This window comes from Hippocampus comes, unplaced genomic scaffold (assembly GCF_001891065.2).
Source record: "Hippocampus comes isolate QL1 unplaced genomic scaffold, H_comes_QL1_v1.1 scaffold139, whole genome shotgun sequence".
NCBI classification, from domain to species: Eukaryota; Metazoa; Chordata; class Actinopteri; order Syngnathiformes; family Syngnathidae; genus Hippocampus; species Hippocampus comes.
In genome coordinates, this window is record NW_017804829.1 from 496,197 (window position 1) to 511,141 (window position 14,945).

Sequence of the window (14,945 nt, forward strand, 5' to 3'; positions counted from 1 at the left end):
ACCTTTCATTAGACTGAGTGGATTGCGCCAAGCCGTTGGCATTTATCTTCCGTTCCCAAAGCAGCCGCCTGAACCCCGGACCGAACCTGTCCCCCCCCTGGAGTGACCCCTTTGGTTGACAACTGCCCTCAGATCCTGACGCTAATCCCCCAGTGAACATGTGACCTTTCACCTTGAACGTGAGAAGGAATGGCACTGAAACATCGACTTTCAACTTTGGTATCTGCTTTCACCATTCATTTATAGTTCTCGACAATCATGCTTTATATTACAGCCGGTTTGCGTTTTTGAAAGTCAAGATAGCTCCAAACCCTCAGGTCTAAGCTTTTTGGTTATTTTCTTCCACACTTTTTCGGGAAACAAAGCATTTGATGTTTTACTTGATGATAAGAGATTTGTTGGAAGATATTTTCTCATTGTGGGGGTGAAAAAAAAAACACACACACACACTTTTGTCTGTATTCTATGAAGGTGAATTAGAATGAATTGATTATTCTGAAACCCCGTCATCCACGACAGTTTGCCCAAGAGCACGCGCGGGCTAAGATTTCTGAGCTTAATGCAAATATATGCATTCATGCTTTCACTTTGGCTGCGCAGCAGCTGGGAAGGTGTGCAAATCCAGGTTATGTAAACCAATAGCCAGAGGGAGAAAAGTAGGTAGGGGGGGGCTTCCCGGGGATGGTGGGATATGAATTTTAATACCTCGATCTGGGGAGAAGGAGAACATTCAGCAAATACTCCAAGTGGTACTCAGTCCGTGTCCCCAAGTTGCCTTTAAAATACAAGTCTTTCTTTTCTTTCTTTTTTTTTTTTCTTAGCAATTTGTTTTATGATGCTCCTCGCTGAAGTCAGTTGAGTTGTCGCCATGCAGAGCCCATACAAGGGATAGCAACAGGCAAAGCATTAACGGTCCTTCAGAACCAATGGGGCGGACGCCATAAATAAAAGAAGAACACAACACAGTGGCTATTATGCTGTGGAAACAATAAAGCTGCAGGGCTTCATCAAGGATTAAAGCTCTGCAGGGACCCATCCAGAGGGAGCAGGATGAACGCTCATTCAACAGCGCCGGTTTTAATGCGGAAAAGAAAAACACCGCAAATGGACACTAGACATTTCTCATATGACTGGGTCATAATTACGCCTACTAGTCAGTTTGCAGGCGCTTCAACGAGAGTGTTTGAAGAAAACTTTGTCCTGCTCGAAGACCATGGCAAGTCACCGAGATTAGATGGATATCACTGGAAACTCGACTTTGCACAGATCTGATGTGGCCCGGATGGGACCGGCAGATATTTAGCATTTTATGCTAAATCGGTGATCAGTTGTCATGTCATAATTTGTACATCGATCAATGACGACATTGATCGGATGAGTAAAATAAATAAAATTGCAGCAAACATAATCTTGTTGACATTCTGTCCTGCCATTGTTCATAAAGTTTCTCATCATGTCCAGCCGAAAATTTTTTCCCCCTAATATTTTTAAATAGCTTTAGATTTTCTTTTAGCGGAGTGTCGGATTTTCGTGTATTGAATATTTATCAATGTTTTGGGGAGAATTTTTCGGATTTAATTGTAATTGCCCTCCCTCCCTCCCATGCATTTCAATGGCTGCCAAGTACATGACTATTGGCTGTTTATAAGCTGGGCCAGTCCCAATCCCCCACGAATGAGCGGGAGTTGACTGTACAGTAAACATATACATTGTTAAAAAATACTGGCTCTTCTGATCAGTTATTGCTTTTTTTAAATGAGGTAATCAGCTCCAAAATCCTGAGTGTGCAGAGCACAGGTGTCAAACGCAAGGCCCAGGGGCCAGATCTGGCCCGCCACATCCTTTTATGTGGCCCGCGAAAGCAAATCAAAGATGGCAACTTTCATGATGCTTGCTAACATCGTGACCAAAATTTCAAATTCTCATTTGCAATAAATAAGAGTGATACTGTAAGCATTTTCTTGTTACCAACCCCCTCATTACAGAAACTTAAACAACAGATGAATAAACATTTATTCTTGACTTCTTTATATGGTTTCAGTCCTAATGGCCTTGCAAGGAAAATGGTAACTAAAATGTGGCCCGCAACAAAAATGAATTTGACACCCCTGGTGTGAAGCCTATTGTAAACCATCTTAAATTCTATACTAGGAATTTGACTGCTGCCTCACTTTCTTCCATGTGAAATGGCATTAAGTACTGTATTGCGCTACGAGATGTCTTGAGTCAAGACGCTCGATGCCCGAGACCTCCTAGCGTGCTCCGAGTTAACGCTGACCTGGTAGTGCAAGAGCGTGTTCAGTCGCTTCCAGTCGCTTTCTATCTTGGTGGTGATGTCTTCGTCTTGCAGCACGACGCGAGCCATCCGTCCCTGGCGCCACTCTGACGACACAACAAAGGCACATTTTCCGGTCACCCTGTAAAGCTATATGTGTATTTTTGTGTTGCAAACCACACAGAGAAGCAGGTCACACACATTCAGGCATGCAAGGAGACAGTGAAGGGTCACACAAATGCTGCTGCATCTCTTGAGCTGAGTGTTTGTGTTGAGTTAGGTCCTAAATTAGTATTCATTCAAAATATCAGTGATCAGTTAATTTGGTGATAGATAGAGGGCATGATGCAACATTCTGATGTTTATTCTCTGCTAATACGTGCATGCCATGGACTTCATCTGGTCCAGATGACGTTTGGGAATCATACCGAGGTCCATGTCGACTGCCCGCGGCCGCTGAGAGTAGGGCATATTCTTGTAGACGGCATCCAGGATCTTCTCTTTCACTTGGGTGATGGTGTCGCAGTTCAGCACTTTTACCGGAATCTCTGGACTGTTCTCGTTGTCCGGGTTCACACAGTTTAGGATCTGGATCAGGATAGAGAAATATTTTTTTGTGGGGGAGGTGTCAGGGATTAGACCAAGGCAAACTTCTGATGGTAAACTCACTTCATTTGGTAAAAGAAAATATTTATATTGAACAACTTAGAACAGTGTCCAGTATGCACAGTTTGCTTTGCTGTGTGCAACCTTAGAGGTTACACAGTAGTTGGTGCTGCTCACACGAACCACAGCAAAGACCAGTTTCTGATTTTTACTGCAATGTGAGTGGAGCCTAAACAGCTGTGAGGTGTCCAGCTCAGGGCTTGACACACACTAGCCTCTCCTCGACCGCATAACGGCGGTCTGGAGAACCCATTTCCACTTGTGCCAGTGTCCTAAAACCAAATTTCACACCTTCATCGAAACACCAGTTTCCAGTTCTGCCACATAATGAGGCAAATTTCCAGTCGGAGCAATCAGAGCGTCGCCATTTCACATGCCACTTCTGGCCGTGATTTGTTTGAGTGTGTGTGAAAGCTAATCTCCTCAAACAAGGCCTGATGTTGGACCAAAAGGGAGCCGATGGGATCATTAGTTAATTTTACTCTCACAAGGGAGGAAATTGCATACCTCCATCTGTCAAGGAGCTCTTAGTGAGAAACTCAACACTTCTTACATATGTAACACACTATTAAAGACTACAAGAATAATCAAAAGTGACTTTTCAACTGTGGGCGATGAGTAGTTAATCACCAATGTAAACTATACAAATGAGATTTGAAGGAAAATGTTTTCCAAGCGGACAAAACGGATGGACCAAAACGTTTTTGAAAATATCTGTGCACCTGTAACATGGCCCTCAGACGCATCGAGAGGCGCAAGACTTATTTTGACCTACCAGTGTTTTGTACTCGATCTGCTGGCGGATCAGCTTGTCCTCGCTCAGAGAGTAGCGGGCCTCTCCGGTGATGGCGTCGATTGGCCCTTTCTCCATCTGCTGCTTGATGGCGCAGTAAAGCATGAAAAGAGGTTCACCGGCGCACTCCTGCCAATGCACAGAGAGGGGCTGCATGAAAGAGCGCCGGGTTCATACACTTGAAAGATTCTGTAAAAGGAAATTTGTTGCTACATACAACGATGTTAGACCGATGAAAGCGTGAAAAGACTGCACTACACCAACTACAGATGCCTGACTTGTAGAAATCGAGTGTTAAACTGCTTTTGGCCATTTTTATTTTCAAAGAAATTGAGCAGTTTTGCACGCATCAGTGGTCATCTGATGTCGTTGTGACATGGAGTTAGCAAGATACCTATGCCGACACCCCAAAGCCCATTAGCGTGGCTGCTTTAGAGTGCCTCATTGTCAGCCGTTAGTGTGCGCATGCCACAGAGAAAAAGGTGGACTAGTAAGGGGGGGTGGTGGGGGGGAGTTTTCATTTTGACATGTTTTCCATGTGATTACGTTTTTAGAGGGGGTTTATTCGTTTTTTTCCCCCCTTTGGAAATACATCATTTTAGTTTATTTTGTATTGGTGTAAATTTTTTTAATATATGGAGTATTTGTGGGAGATAAAAAATCGGCAAGAAGGGTCCATTAAGTATTGAGTAAACAAAAAATCCTAAATGAACTTCTGTCAAGCCAAAGCTTAACACCAAAATAAAAACATTTGACAAATGTTACAAATATGCACTCATTATTTATATTTCCATTAATTCATTGCGTCTGCCATATCCATATGTGTGTGAGCGCCGTCCAAACTGACCTTCAGGAACCTGTGCAGCAGGAAGGCGAACCAGTTGGTGAGCATCTTCTCTGCAACCGACTCTGTTCTGCGGTGATAACAAAGGGCACGAAAAGAACAAAACAGAGTTGGTCAGACCTTTTTACAAGAGAATAGTGATCCATAATTCATGGAAAGGTAGTGCTGGAGCCTTCGGGCGGCTTCCTGTTGTTCCCTGTGAACTTCCTGCAACTTCTGTGGCGGCTGAAACGGAACTGGAGAGGGCATTCGTGTGAGTGTCTATGTGCACGTGGGCGCACATATGCATGGTTGAGCCCGTCCCACATGCCCCCCTTGACACTCAGCAACCTCGCCCTCTCTTTTCGACACAGTGTGGTTGTTCCCTTTGCTGAGGATGAAAACTGGAAAATGACCCCTTTGACTGGTTCTTCCAGCATTCACACTCACCTATGGCAATGGGAACATGTGACTACAGCACGGTGAAAGATACATTCAGCAAGTTGGCCTCACAGCCAGCCGGTTTGAGGTTTGAATCTCTGTGTGGAGCTTACATGGTCTCCTGCAGGTATACTGTCTTGCTCCCACATTCCCAAAACAAGTATGTTAGGGCCACCCGAGACTCTAAGAGGGGGGATGGATTTAAAAAAATGTACAATGTTGTTGTTGACAATTTTGATGATGGGAATGCGGGGCACAGTTGAAGAAGTTTATATTGTTTATTTTTTCATAGTGGCCGGTCCGGTGGGTGACTGGTTAGCGTGTCGGCCTCACAGTGCAGAGCTGCAGGGTTCGATTCCGGCTCTGGCCTTCCTGTGTGGAGTTTGCATATATTCTCCCCAAGCTTGTGTGGGTTTTCTCTGGGTACTCAGTTTTCCTCCCGCTTTCCAAAAACGTGTGTGACAGGTTAATGGAACACTGTAAATTGTCCCTAGGTGTGTCTGTAAGCGTGGATGGTTGTTCATCTCTGTGTACCCTGCGATTGGCTGGCAACCGGTTCAGAGTCGCGGGGGGTGCTGGATCCTATCCCAGCCGTCTTCAGGCAGTAGGCGGGGTACACCCTGAACAGGTTGCCAGCCAATCGCAGGGCACACACAGACGGACAACCATCCATGCTCCTACTCACACCGAGGGACAATTTAGAGAGTTCAATCAGCTTGCCATGCATGTTTTTGGAATGTGGGAGGAAACCGGAGTACCCGGAGAAAACCCACGCAGGCCCGGGGAGAACATGCAAACTCCACACAGGGAGGCCGGAGCTGGAATTGAACCCGCTACGTCTGCACTGTGAGGTCGACACGCTAACCATTGGACCACGGGGCCGCCCTGTAGATAAAATATCAATTATTTCATAACATTTTTTTTTTTTTTACAAAATTACAATGTAACATTTTTCTTCTTGTGGTCTTATTTATAGTTACCTTGCTTGTGTTTTTTAAAATGTATATAACAGTATTTGTTTTTACAGAAAAAACAACCAATCTCCATTCCAAAACAGCACATCCTCCGGGTCCCCTCACAAACCCATATCTCCCTACCATGGTCCCCCTACCGACTAGCATGAGACTTGAATGTGCTGGAAGTTAATGGAACCCATTAAGCATTTTAATAAGCTCAGCAAGTCCCAAAGATGGAAGTCAAATAAAGGCTTTTGTGCAGGGGCTTTGCCGACTCCTTAAGACTGTATCTTTACTTTGAAATGTCGGGGACGTGGGGTTGAGGGAGGGGGGGGGGGTTCTGGAACTCTGCTCTTCACCTTCTCCTCATCCTCTGCTTCCCTTTAATTGAGTTTCATTAAAGAACATCCGGATTTCATTACCCAACGCAGCACTGAAGAGTCGTCTTATACGTTGCTGTCTCTCCTAATGGCAGCTAGGGTGCAGTGAGGATATGGGGGGGCTCCCTTAGTGAAACTAATGAAACAATGCACTTGCAATTAATAACATTGTACTCCGTTGCTCTGCATGGGCGGGAAACCTCATTACAAAAATGCTGAGGAGAAAAAAAAAATAATGCAAGATTTAAAGGACTCTGGGTGATTGAAGCAGTGTTCTGCGATTCCATTAAAATAACATTACGCTGGGTGAAACTGCAAAATTACTCAGGGTGGAATTTCCTATCATGGATTGTTCTTCCCATGCAGGCATACAAATAACAGCAAAAAAACAAAACAAAACAAAGGACTCTACTGGGGAAAGGTTGGAAACTATTTTGTTAATTGTGCAAACAAAGTAATGCATGTGCAAATTACATCGCTGACCAGCATTTACTGATTTCACTTTTGAGCCTTGATACTGCAAGCATTTTGCAGTGGTGTCGGGATGGAGGAGGTTGGTCATGTACGGTGGGCCAAGTCATCAGGCAATTAAGACAAACAAAGCCTCCAAAGCAAACATAGTAAGGCACATCACTTTGAGCAGAAAACAACAACAGATATTTTATTCAATTTGACCGAGCCAGAAAGCCACACCCACCTTTTATTATTATTATTATTATTATTATTATTATTATTATTATTATTATTATGATTGTGTTTTTTTTTAAACCATTTCAGGGACAGGTTACTACAGCGGACGGCTTATCATGTTATCAGGTTACAGGGTGCATGAAAGGGTTAAATCCAAAATGTGAAAATGCACGTATCTGCAGGGATGGCTCTATTAAAGCTGAGAGTGTTAACCGATAGAGGCACATTTATTCTATTAAAGAGCAGATAGCGCATCAGCAATTAAACACTCACATAGGAGCAAATACTATCAGGAGATAATCAGCCACGCCAGCCTGCTTGAACGGAATCTGCAACGAGGTGGGTTGATGTACAGAGGCAGGCGGCGGTGCGGCACTAACGCTAATAGAAATCTTTGTTGTTCAGCCCATGAAAATGTCTTTTCAGACTGAGAGTTGGCAAATGAATTCTTTGAATTTCAAGAACAATCATCTTCTTGCCCTGAATTGACTGTGCATCGCTGGTGCAAAATATTTTTACATGTTATATATTAAATCCTTTTTGGTATTACTGCTACTAAAAGAGGTTGTGCTTTCCTCACATTTATTTCTCTTTCTCTTAGATGGTTATGAAGATTAGACCCAAACTTTGAAAGTTTGCTGAATTTCTTTTAATATAATCATCCATCCATTTTCTAATCCGCTTATCCTCACGAGTTGCGGGCGTTCATGAGCCGACCCCAGCTGTATTTTTATTTTTCGACAGTGCATCGTGTTCTGCATCCTGATTGGCTAAGGGACTCTTGACGAATGTTAACAGTCTCCGCACCCCATCGCTGCACAGTTTGCCATATTTTCTCCATGACAAAACCCACAATGTCGACAAAACGTTTTGTGCAGTATTTCTAAAAACTCTCAGTTGTTTGTTCGAAAACGTTTATACTTTTTTTTTTTAAGTGCTTGAGCCTGAAAAAAAAAGGTTTAATCTTTGGTTTGAATCAGTGCGGAGAAGACAATTTAAATTTGAGGATTTGGTGCTGGGAACTTGTACTTGCGTGCAAGTCACATAACCGAACCCATATAAACCGTGATTGGTCGTTACCTGAATCTTGAGCAACAGTGATGTCACTTTCAGTCAACAGCAATTGATAAAATGGCCGCTCCCTGAGATGGATAAAAAACGAGTGGCTTTTGCTGTTTAAGTGATCTTCCACAAACGCAATATTCATCAAAACTTCGTGCTTAGACTCGCAAGGATGCATAAAACAAAGAAAATAATTTTTGAGTTGCCTTGCCCTTTAAATATTATAATCTTTAGGACTACTACTTTACAAAACAAGATCCTTATTGAATTGGATTCCTAACCAAAAGATACGATTTATTTTGGGCAATAACAGAATACAGAGGGTCACGGCAACTCAACATCATTGTATTATACAACAATTCAGTTTAGATGCTCGACAAAAACACACTCAAAATCTCTCACGGATGTGAATTATCGCCATGTGAGCGTTTGAGTCAATGCAGCACTCAGCCATATCTAATCACTAATCCGCGGGAACCTTCAGAAACCAGCAGGGAAAATAAAAAAGAAAAGAAAAAAAAGCCCATAAAAGGCCCTCCGGGCAGTGGCCAAGGATGGCAAACCGCCGCGCTCCTAATAATAGCCAATCCTAAAAACGGAGAGATGGTGTGACGCCCCGCTGTCATATGAAATAACAGTTTAATCCAGGTCCACTTGTCACCATGTGTTTTTTACGCCTCTTTCTTTTTCTCCCATTTACAGTATTTAGCCGACTGTCAATGTGGCCTTTTCAAACAGAGATGCTTCTGGAACATTAACATCAGAGTGAAGGCCCTTGAAAGCTTACCAGTTGCCTCGCTAGCGCCGAAGGGCAAAACGCCGCTTATAACTGAAAAACAGATGGGAACTACGCCACAAGAATCGAACGGGAATTGAGTACTTGATTAAATTTTACACATGGCTTTGAAAAGTTGAGGCAGGTTTCTGGCCTATTTTCTCTGTGTGAAGACAACGGTGACAGTGGTGTCCATCCACTCGCTTGAGTCACATTGTGTTCCCCAAATGCCACCCAAACCGACTGTGGAGGGGGCAAATGCTAAGTCTGTCGGCAGTCAGCTCACTGACGGTCAGATGTGTCGACGGTGCTTTGATAGATTATGCCTGACTCTATGCAAATTATCATTTTCTTAAATTATTTTCCTATTTCAACCCTTTCAGGGACAGCGATTATGAGAGTGGACAACTATTCAAATGTTGTTTTCTCTGATATGAATAAATCTTAATGTCACAGTTGTGCATCCACCGCCACAATGGACCCTTATGTCTGTTGCCATACAAGGTGATTATTTTTTTTCCATGCCTAAAGACTACCAAAAACACTTGAGGAAAAAAATCCTGATGTAGGTTCTCATTATTTGTCCATGAAAGGGTTTCAGTCGGTTTAATTGTGTTGATTCTCCTTTATTTTATTTTTTTATCTTTGAGCTCTTTAACGGAATTAACGATTAACCCTCAAGTAAATTGCAGCTAGTGAAAATAGCAAGTGGCTTAATTGTAACGCTGGGAAGTGGCTGGTTATATCAAGACCTGATTGGATGACAGCAACTAATGTTAAAACGTTACCTGCCTGCACAGCGAATTGTTGTTGTGATAATGACAGACTCAATGTCTTCGTGTTTTTATATATATATATATATATATATATCCCTTTCTTGGATCATAAAAAGCAAAAAAATATTATCGTCAAAGTCAATTTGCTGATTGACACTTTTTATCCCCCACAAAATGTGCTCTGCTTTTTGTTCAGAATCTAGTGTTTTTGGTGAAACCAACCCATGTTCTATTATCCCTCCATTATCCAAGCTGGTTATCCTAACGCGGATTGCGGGTGTGCGGCAGACTGATTAGGCCCCCGCCTACTGTCCAATGATGGCTGGGATAGGCTCGAGCACCCCCCCACGACCTAAAAACCATTCACATTTTTACTGGGGTGTGGTCAATATAACATTGACTTTCTCTTCCAGCTTATTAGTTACGCCAACAACATCATAAGATGCATTCTACTGTCCATGTTTCTACCTACACTTTTTCTATCAGATCTATTCAAGAAACTTCAGCAAAAGTGCTGATGACACAGAGCGGTCAGGACCTCGTTGGTGTTTAAAGTTTGAGCAAAAGCATGGCTTCCTCCGGAAAACATTGTGAAGTGGAGACGTGATGTGGAGTGGAGGCGGGGTGTGGGCGTGCTACGAAGTAAAGTTGAACCACTTGTGAATGTTTCATAAGGAGTTGAAGCCTGGAGAATAAGTGAAGCCGACATTGAGAGCGAGGCCACGGCACAAGACAGAATGCGGAATTATGTGGACCATTTAGATGTTTTCTGCTGGGGCATGTGCACATGCAGCGTTTAACTCGGTGTACGCTAACCCTAACGACTCGAGGGAGGGAAACCTTACCGAGTTCCACACGCTATAAAAAATTGAACGACATGCAGCTGTACTCAATCGCCTTCCATCAGTTTATACGTTATGCGTTCTTCTGCACAAATATCTTTTCTATTACTTTTCTGAGCAGAAATATGTATGATGTTCATGCCTTTTTTTGTCTTGAGCAAATAAATTACCAAATGTGTTTGGAGTTGGGCTGGGCTACATGACTTTAAATAATTTGACAGATTTTCCATAAAAATCCAATTACTGATATTATTCGCATTTTTGGAGCCTCGCAATAGCTGACATTACAGTTGACCCCTCGCATATTTGCAAGTTCAGCACCTACAGATTTGCATATTTGTGGATTTTTGTTCATTTTTTTTCCCACCAGAATTTTGTCATCCCCTTTTTCATGGAAAACGTACATTAAATGTTTAACAGCGTTTTTTAAAAGAGATTTTGGGATTCATCTAAAAAAAAAAAAAATTATTATATTGTCCCCCCCATGCATTTTAATGGACTTCAATTATATTCGGATTTTCATGATTCAGGCCTGGTCCGATCCTTTGCGGATAGTTGAGGTCGACTTCATTTCAAAAAATCCCGCTCGACTGTACAGTAAATAAACACGTTGCTTAAATTGATTGGAAAGACTAGTCCACCATCTGATGGGATCAGTAATCTGATAGTTATTTTTAAACTTGCTGATCGGTGATCGGCTCCAAAATCCTGATCGTGTAAAGGCGACTGAACAGAATTCACCTTGAGTGGTCGCTACAGGGGTCAGAAAAGTGGCTAAATATGCGGACCAACTCGCTAAGTTGGAAACATCGACTCAGCTTTTGTAAACTAGCTGCAATATTCGCAACCATGTTGTTAGTGTAAGGAACGGATATCAGCGGGGACACACTTTGAACTACAAAAAAAAAAAAAAAAAATCTCTTAAAAAATATCCTGACATGTAATGTCGTTATAGAATCCATTGGTAAAATCAGTTAATCTGACAACCTCAGTTTTGAGAGATTGGCTATGTCCTGCGTAGCTGTGCCAACCTCAGTGACATGGTGCAGGAACCTCAATTGGAAACGTAGACCAAAATAAGACTAGGCACTATGCAATTCTGCCAAAAAATGAGGCCAAACAATATTGACAGGCCCTTCCCGCCATTCCATTTTGAGCTGAAGCATGGTGGCCTACCTCCGCAGCAGCAGCTTGGGGTGATTCTTGCTCTCCAGGTTGCGGTCGATGAGGTCCGACAAAAGGTGCTTGAGGACGTCCGTCGCGTACTCCAGGCGTCCCTGTAAGGCCGTCATGATGAGCGAGGCCACGTTTCCGCGGTCCCTCATTGAGAAGGAGCGTTGCATCTCCAGAGTTCGGATGAAGGTGAGCAGGAACACTTTGTTGTTGATAAGCTGACCAAAGAGCTTCAGGGCCTTTTCCACATTCTGCTGGCCATTCCCTGACACCTGAATAGAAAGAGGGAGGGCGGGGGGGATTGTTATGACCCACATGGCGCCGCATTAAACCAGAATTATTCACAAATTGCCACGACACTGAAAAAAAGCTTTTGTTGAAATGACTCTATTTCAGTTCGTCAAGATGAAATAGAATCCCCTGGATCCAAATACATTTTTAAAGTCGAGGACACATCTACGTAAAAAATATATCTGGCTCCAGATGATTTTGTTTTGCACAGCCACTTGGCAAAAGACAATTGAGTAAATTCAACACGTCCTTTTTTTCAGTGTATTATTGGGAATGATGGAATTGATATGCCTTTGGGTGTTCAGCTCTTCACATTCCAACTTGACCTTGAGTTTTTGTTTTTGTTTTTTTCCCAAGGCACCAAACCTACTCTAGTTTCAGTCCATGCAGGCAGACAGCCCCACTATGGTGAGTAACTGAGAAGTTCCTAATCAATTATTGACCACCGTCTATTAAAGAGTACGGCATCCAGATCCAGCAAATGTCAAGTAACTTGCACAAGTAAGACGATCTCAGAAAAGAAAAGATTATGGACATTTGGAAACTAACCTCAAGCAAAACTGTCTTTCGAACTGTTCATACAAAAGCTTTGATTCATTGACTAAATACGCGTTTGTCAGGGCTTTTGCACACAACTCCACTTGACTGTAAACAATCTTAAGATGGCCATCAATTGACTTTGAGAGATATTGGGTGTAACTCACCAAGTAGTTGATTTTGAGGGATATTGCTATCTGGGATTCTGAAGACTAGCATTTAAATTTAAAAAAAAAAAAAAGATCTGCAGCCTTGAATCCTCACCAAAATATGCGGTAATAAAACATTTTAACGGCAGAATTTTTGTGTACTGCCTTTTTATATATTGCCTTTGTTGATCAATCAATATATTATATCATTGACATTTATTTCATTATACTGCAGTCATGTACTGTTTTTTATTCACTGACGGGTAGGGAGGAATCTCTTTTGACTCTTTGAAATACTTTGCCTCACCCTATAGAGAACAACTGCACAATTAAAGCAAGTCCTCGTGACTTTAATAACATGATTTTAAAAGTGCCAGCCTGACATTATGCTTTGCTGCTAAGGAGTCAACTTTCAGACTGGGACGGACGGGGCAGACAGGATAAGCGGCATGATGCTACCCTTTACTCTTCTCTTCAAAGTGACACCGATGGGAGTGCAAAAGGACACTTCCCTCAGCTTCAGTTCATTGTGTGTCCCAGTTGTTACCTCCAGCTCTCTGAGAACAGGATGATCCTCTATACCAGGGAAGAGCACCCTCATGGCATAGGTCCTGTAGTCCAGATGCGGAATGCCAGCTCTGTCCAGGTCGCTGGTGAGCTCATTGATGTCGGTCTGCAGCTCGGCAAAGGCTTTTTTGAAGAAAAAGAAAGAGATGCCAGTTAGGGGGAATGCAGGAAACAACGACGCTCTCATCGCTCTGATCTTCACCGTGTTCACGACCGCTATCACGAAGCAGACAGTTCAAGCCCAAGGTAGTCTTGACTTCAGAGAAACTCAATATTTCACATTTGAGCCTTGGCAAAAAAACACAGAGTACCATCTCCCCCCTCGACTACACCTCCCATTCTCACCTCATTTTTTTTTTTTTTTTATCGGGGAGACAGTAAATTGGCCCCAGCAGTGTGTGGATCATCTCAGCATGAGGCTGCAGGTGAGTGTTGGCTAATTGGCTCGATCCCGACTTCAGTCTCGAGTTCAGGACCCCTCCCCTCCACCCCCATTCTCCCTGCACGTCTCAGCCTTGCCGCCCTGGGGGAGAACCCCGTCATTCTCCGCTGTCCGAAAACTATCACGGGTGCAGCAGCTGTGTTGCCCCCCCATGTCATTCCCCTTCCAATTCCCTGCGGCTGGTGTGCTCATCTAAATCCAGGCTGCAGGGAAACCGTACTGCGGCTTTTAATGACGAGAACATTAATCTTCTGCTTTTCCAACACTGCCGAGTCGCTCATCAATGTGCCCATTGAAGAAGTTTCAGTGCAGCTTTGAAGGCGGGATGATTACATAACAAACTCAAGTAAACACACTCACTATCAGAGGAGCGAAAATAAAAGGCTGATTTAATTGATTTCATGGTGAAATGTTCAATGCAGGCGTTTTCAAGATTCTTACCTTGCCAAAGACTATACCGTAGAGGCTCAAAAGCTGAACATCCCAAAAGGTTTACAATTCAAAGGAAGTGTCTTTAGAGGTCGTGCCCAGTCTGTACAGGTCTAAATAGGCCGCCTGTACCATTCCACATTTCAGGAATAGTAGCGATATGGTACGGTTGGCTTGCGTAGGATTGAGCAAGACACATTGTTGTGCATTGATCGAGAATTGTTCCTTCTGCGTTGAAATGAAAATAACATGCACGCATTACTGTACCGTCACATTTATCTTCTTGGTTTGATTCATTGTGTTACATGCCGTCTTACTGCTTCGATGTCACACCATTTTTCTAGGTGACACAGCGATTGCTTGCATTTCCCTGCGCTGGAAAAACGCAAGTGTGATCAAAATTTACTGATCTGAATCGTACTGAGGGGAAGCAAACTTGATGAAAGTGGGTTAGATTGGATTTGGCATGGCAATAAGCTTAACACTTTGAACCGCACAAAAATGAAATGCATTGTATGCATGTATGGATATGGATAAATAATGCCAACAATAACGTATCTTTTGTGGAGTCTAAGAACATGAGTCACAATGGTTGACTGCACGACACGCTGGCCGAGACGACTGCGTCGCTGCATTATTTAAAACGCACAGACCACGAGGGATTTGCTTTCTATATGACACACACACACACACACACACACACACACACACACACACACACACACACACACACACACACACACACACACAAATACAGTTACATAAGAAATAGGACAGCTTCACAAATGCATAATGTGAGCAAACGTCACATGTCCAGCAAGCTGCCTAGCCCTGCTCATTCAGTTTTTTCAAAGGGTTAGTCCTGATTCTTCTTTGTT

The 14,945-nt window shown here is 43.0% G+C and overlaps 1 protein-coding gene across 1 annotated transcript in view; it reads right to left on the reverse strand.

Moving 5' to 3' along the window:
• Positions 1–14,945, reverse strand: part of plxna2 (plexin A2) — a 157,644-nt gene that overhangs the window by 12,774 nt on the left and 129,925 nt on the right. The window contains exons 20-25 of the mRNA XM_019866573.1: positions 13,177–13,319; positions 11,656–11,924; positions 4,582–4,648; positions 3,717–3,863; positions 2,704–2,863; positions 2,279–2,382 (exon numbers count right to left, since the gene is read on the reverse strand). Coding sequence (XP_019722132.1) covers positions 2,279–2,382; positions 2,704–2,863; positions 3,717–3,863; positions 4,582–4,648; positions 11,656–11,924; positions 13,177–13,319 — 890 coding nt within the window. The remainder of the gene's footprint in view (positions 1–2,278; positions 2,383–2,703; positions 2,864–3,716; positions 3,864–4,581; positions 4,649–11,655; positions 11,925–13,176; positions 13,320–14,945) is intronic.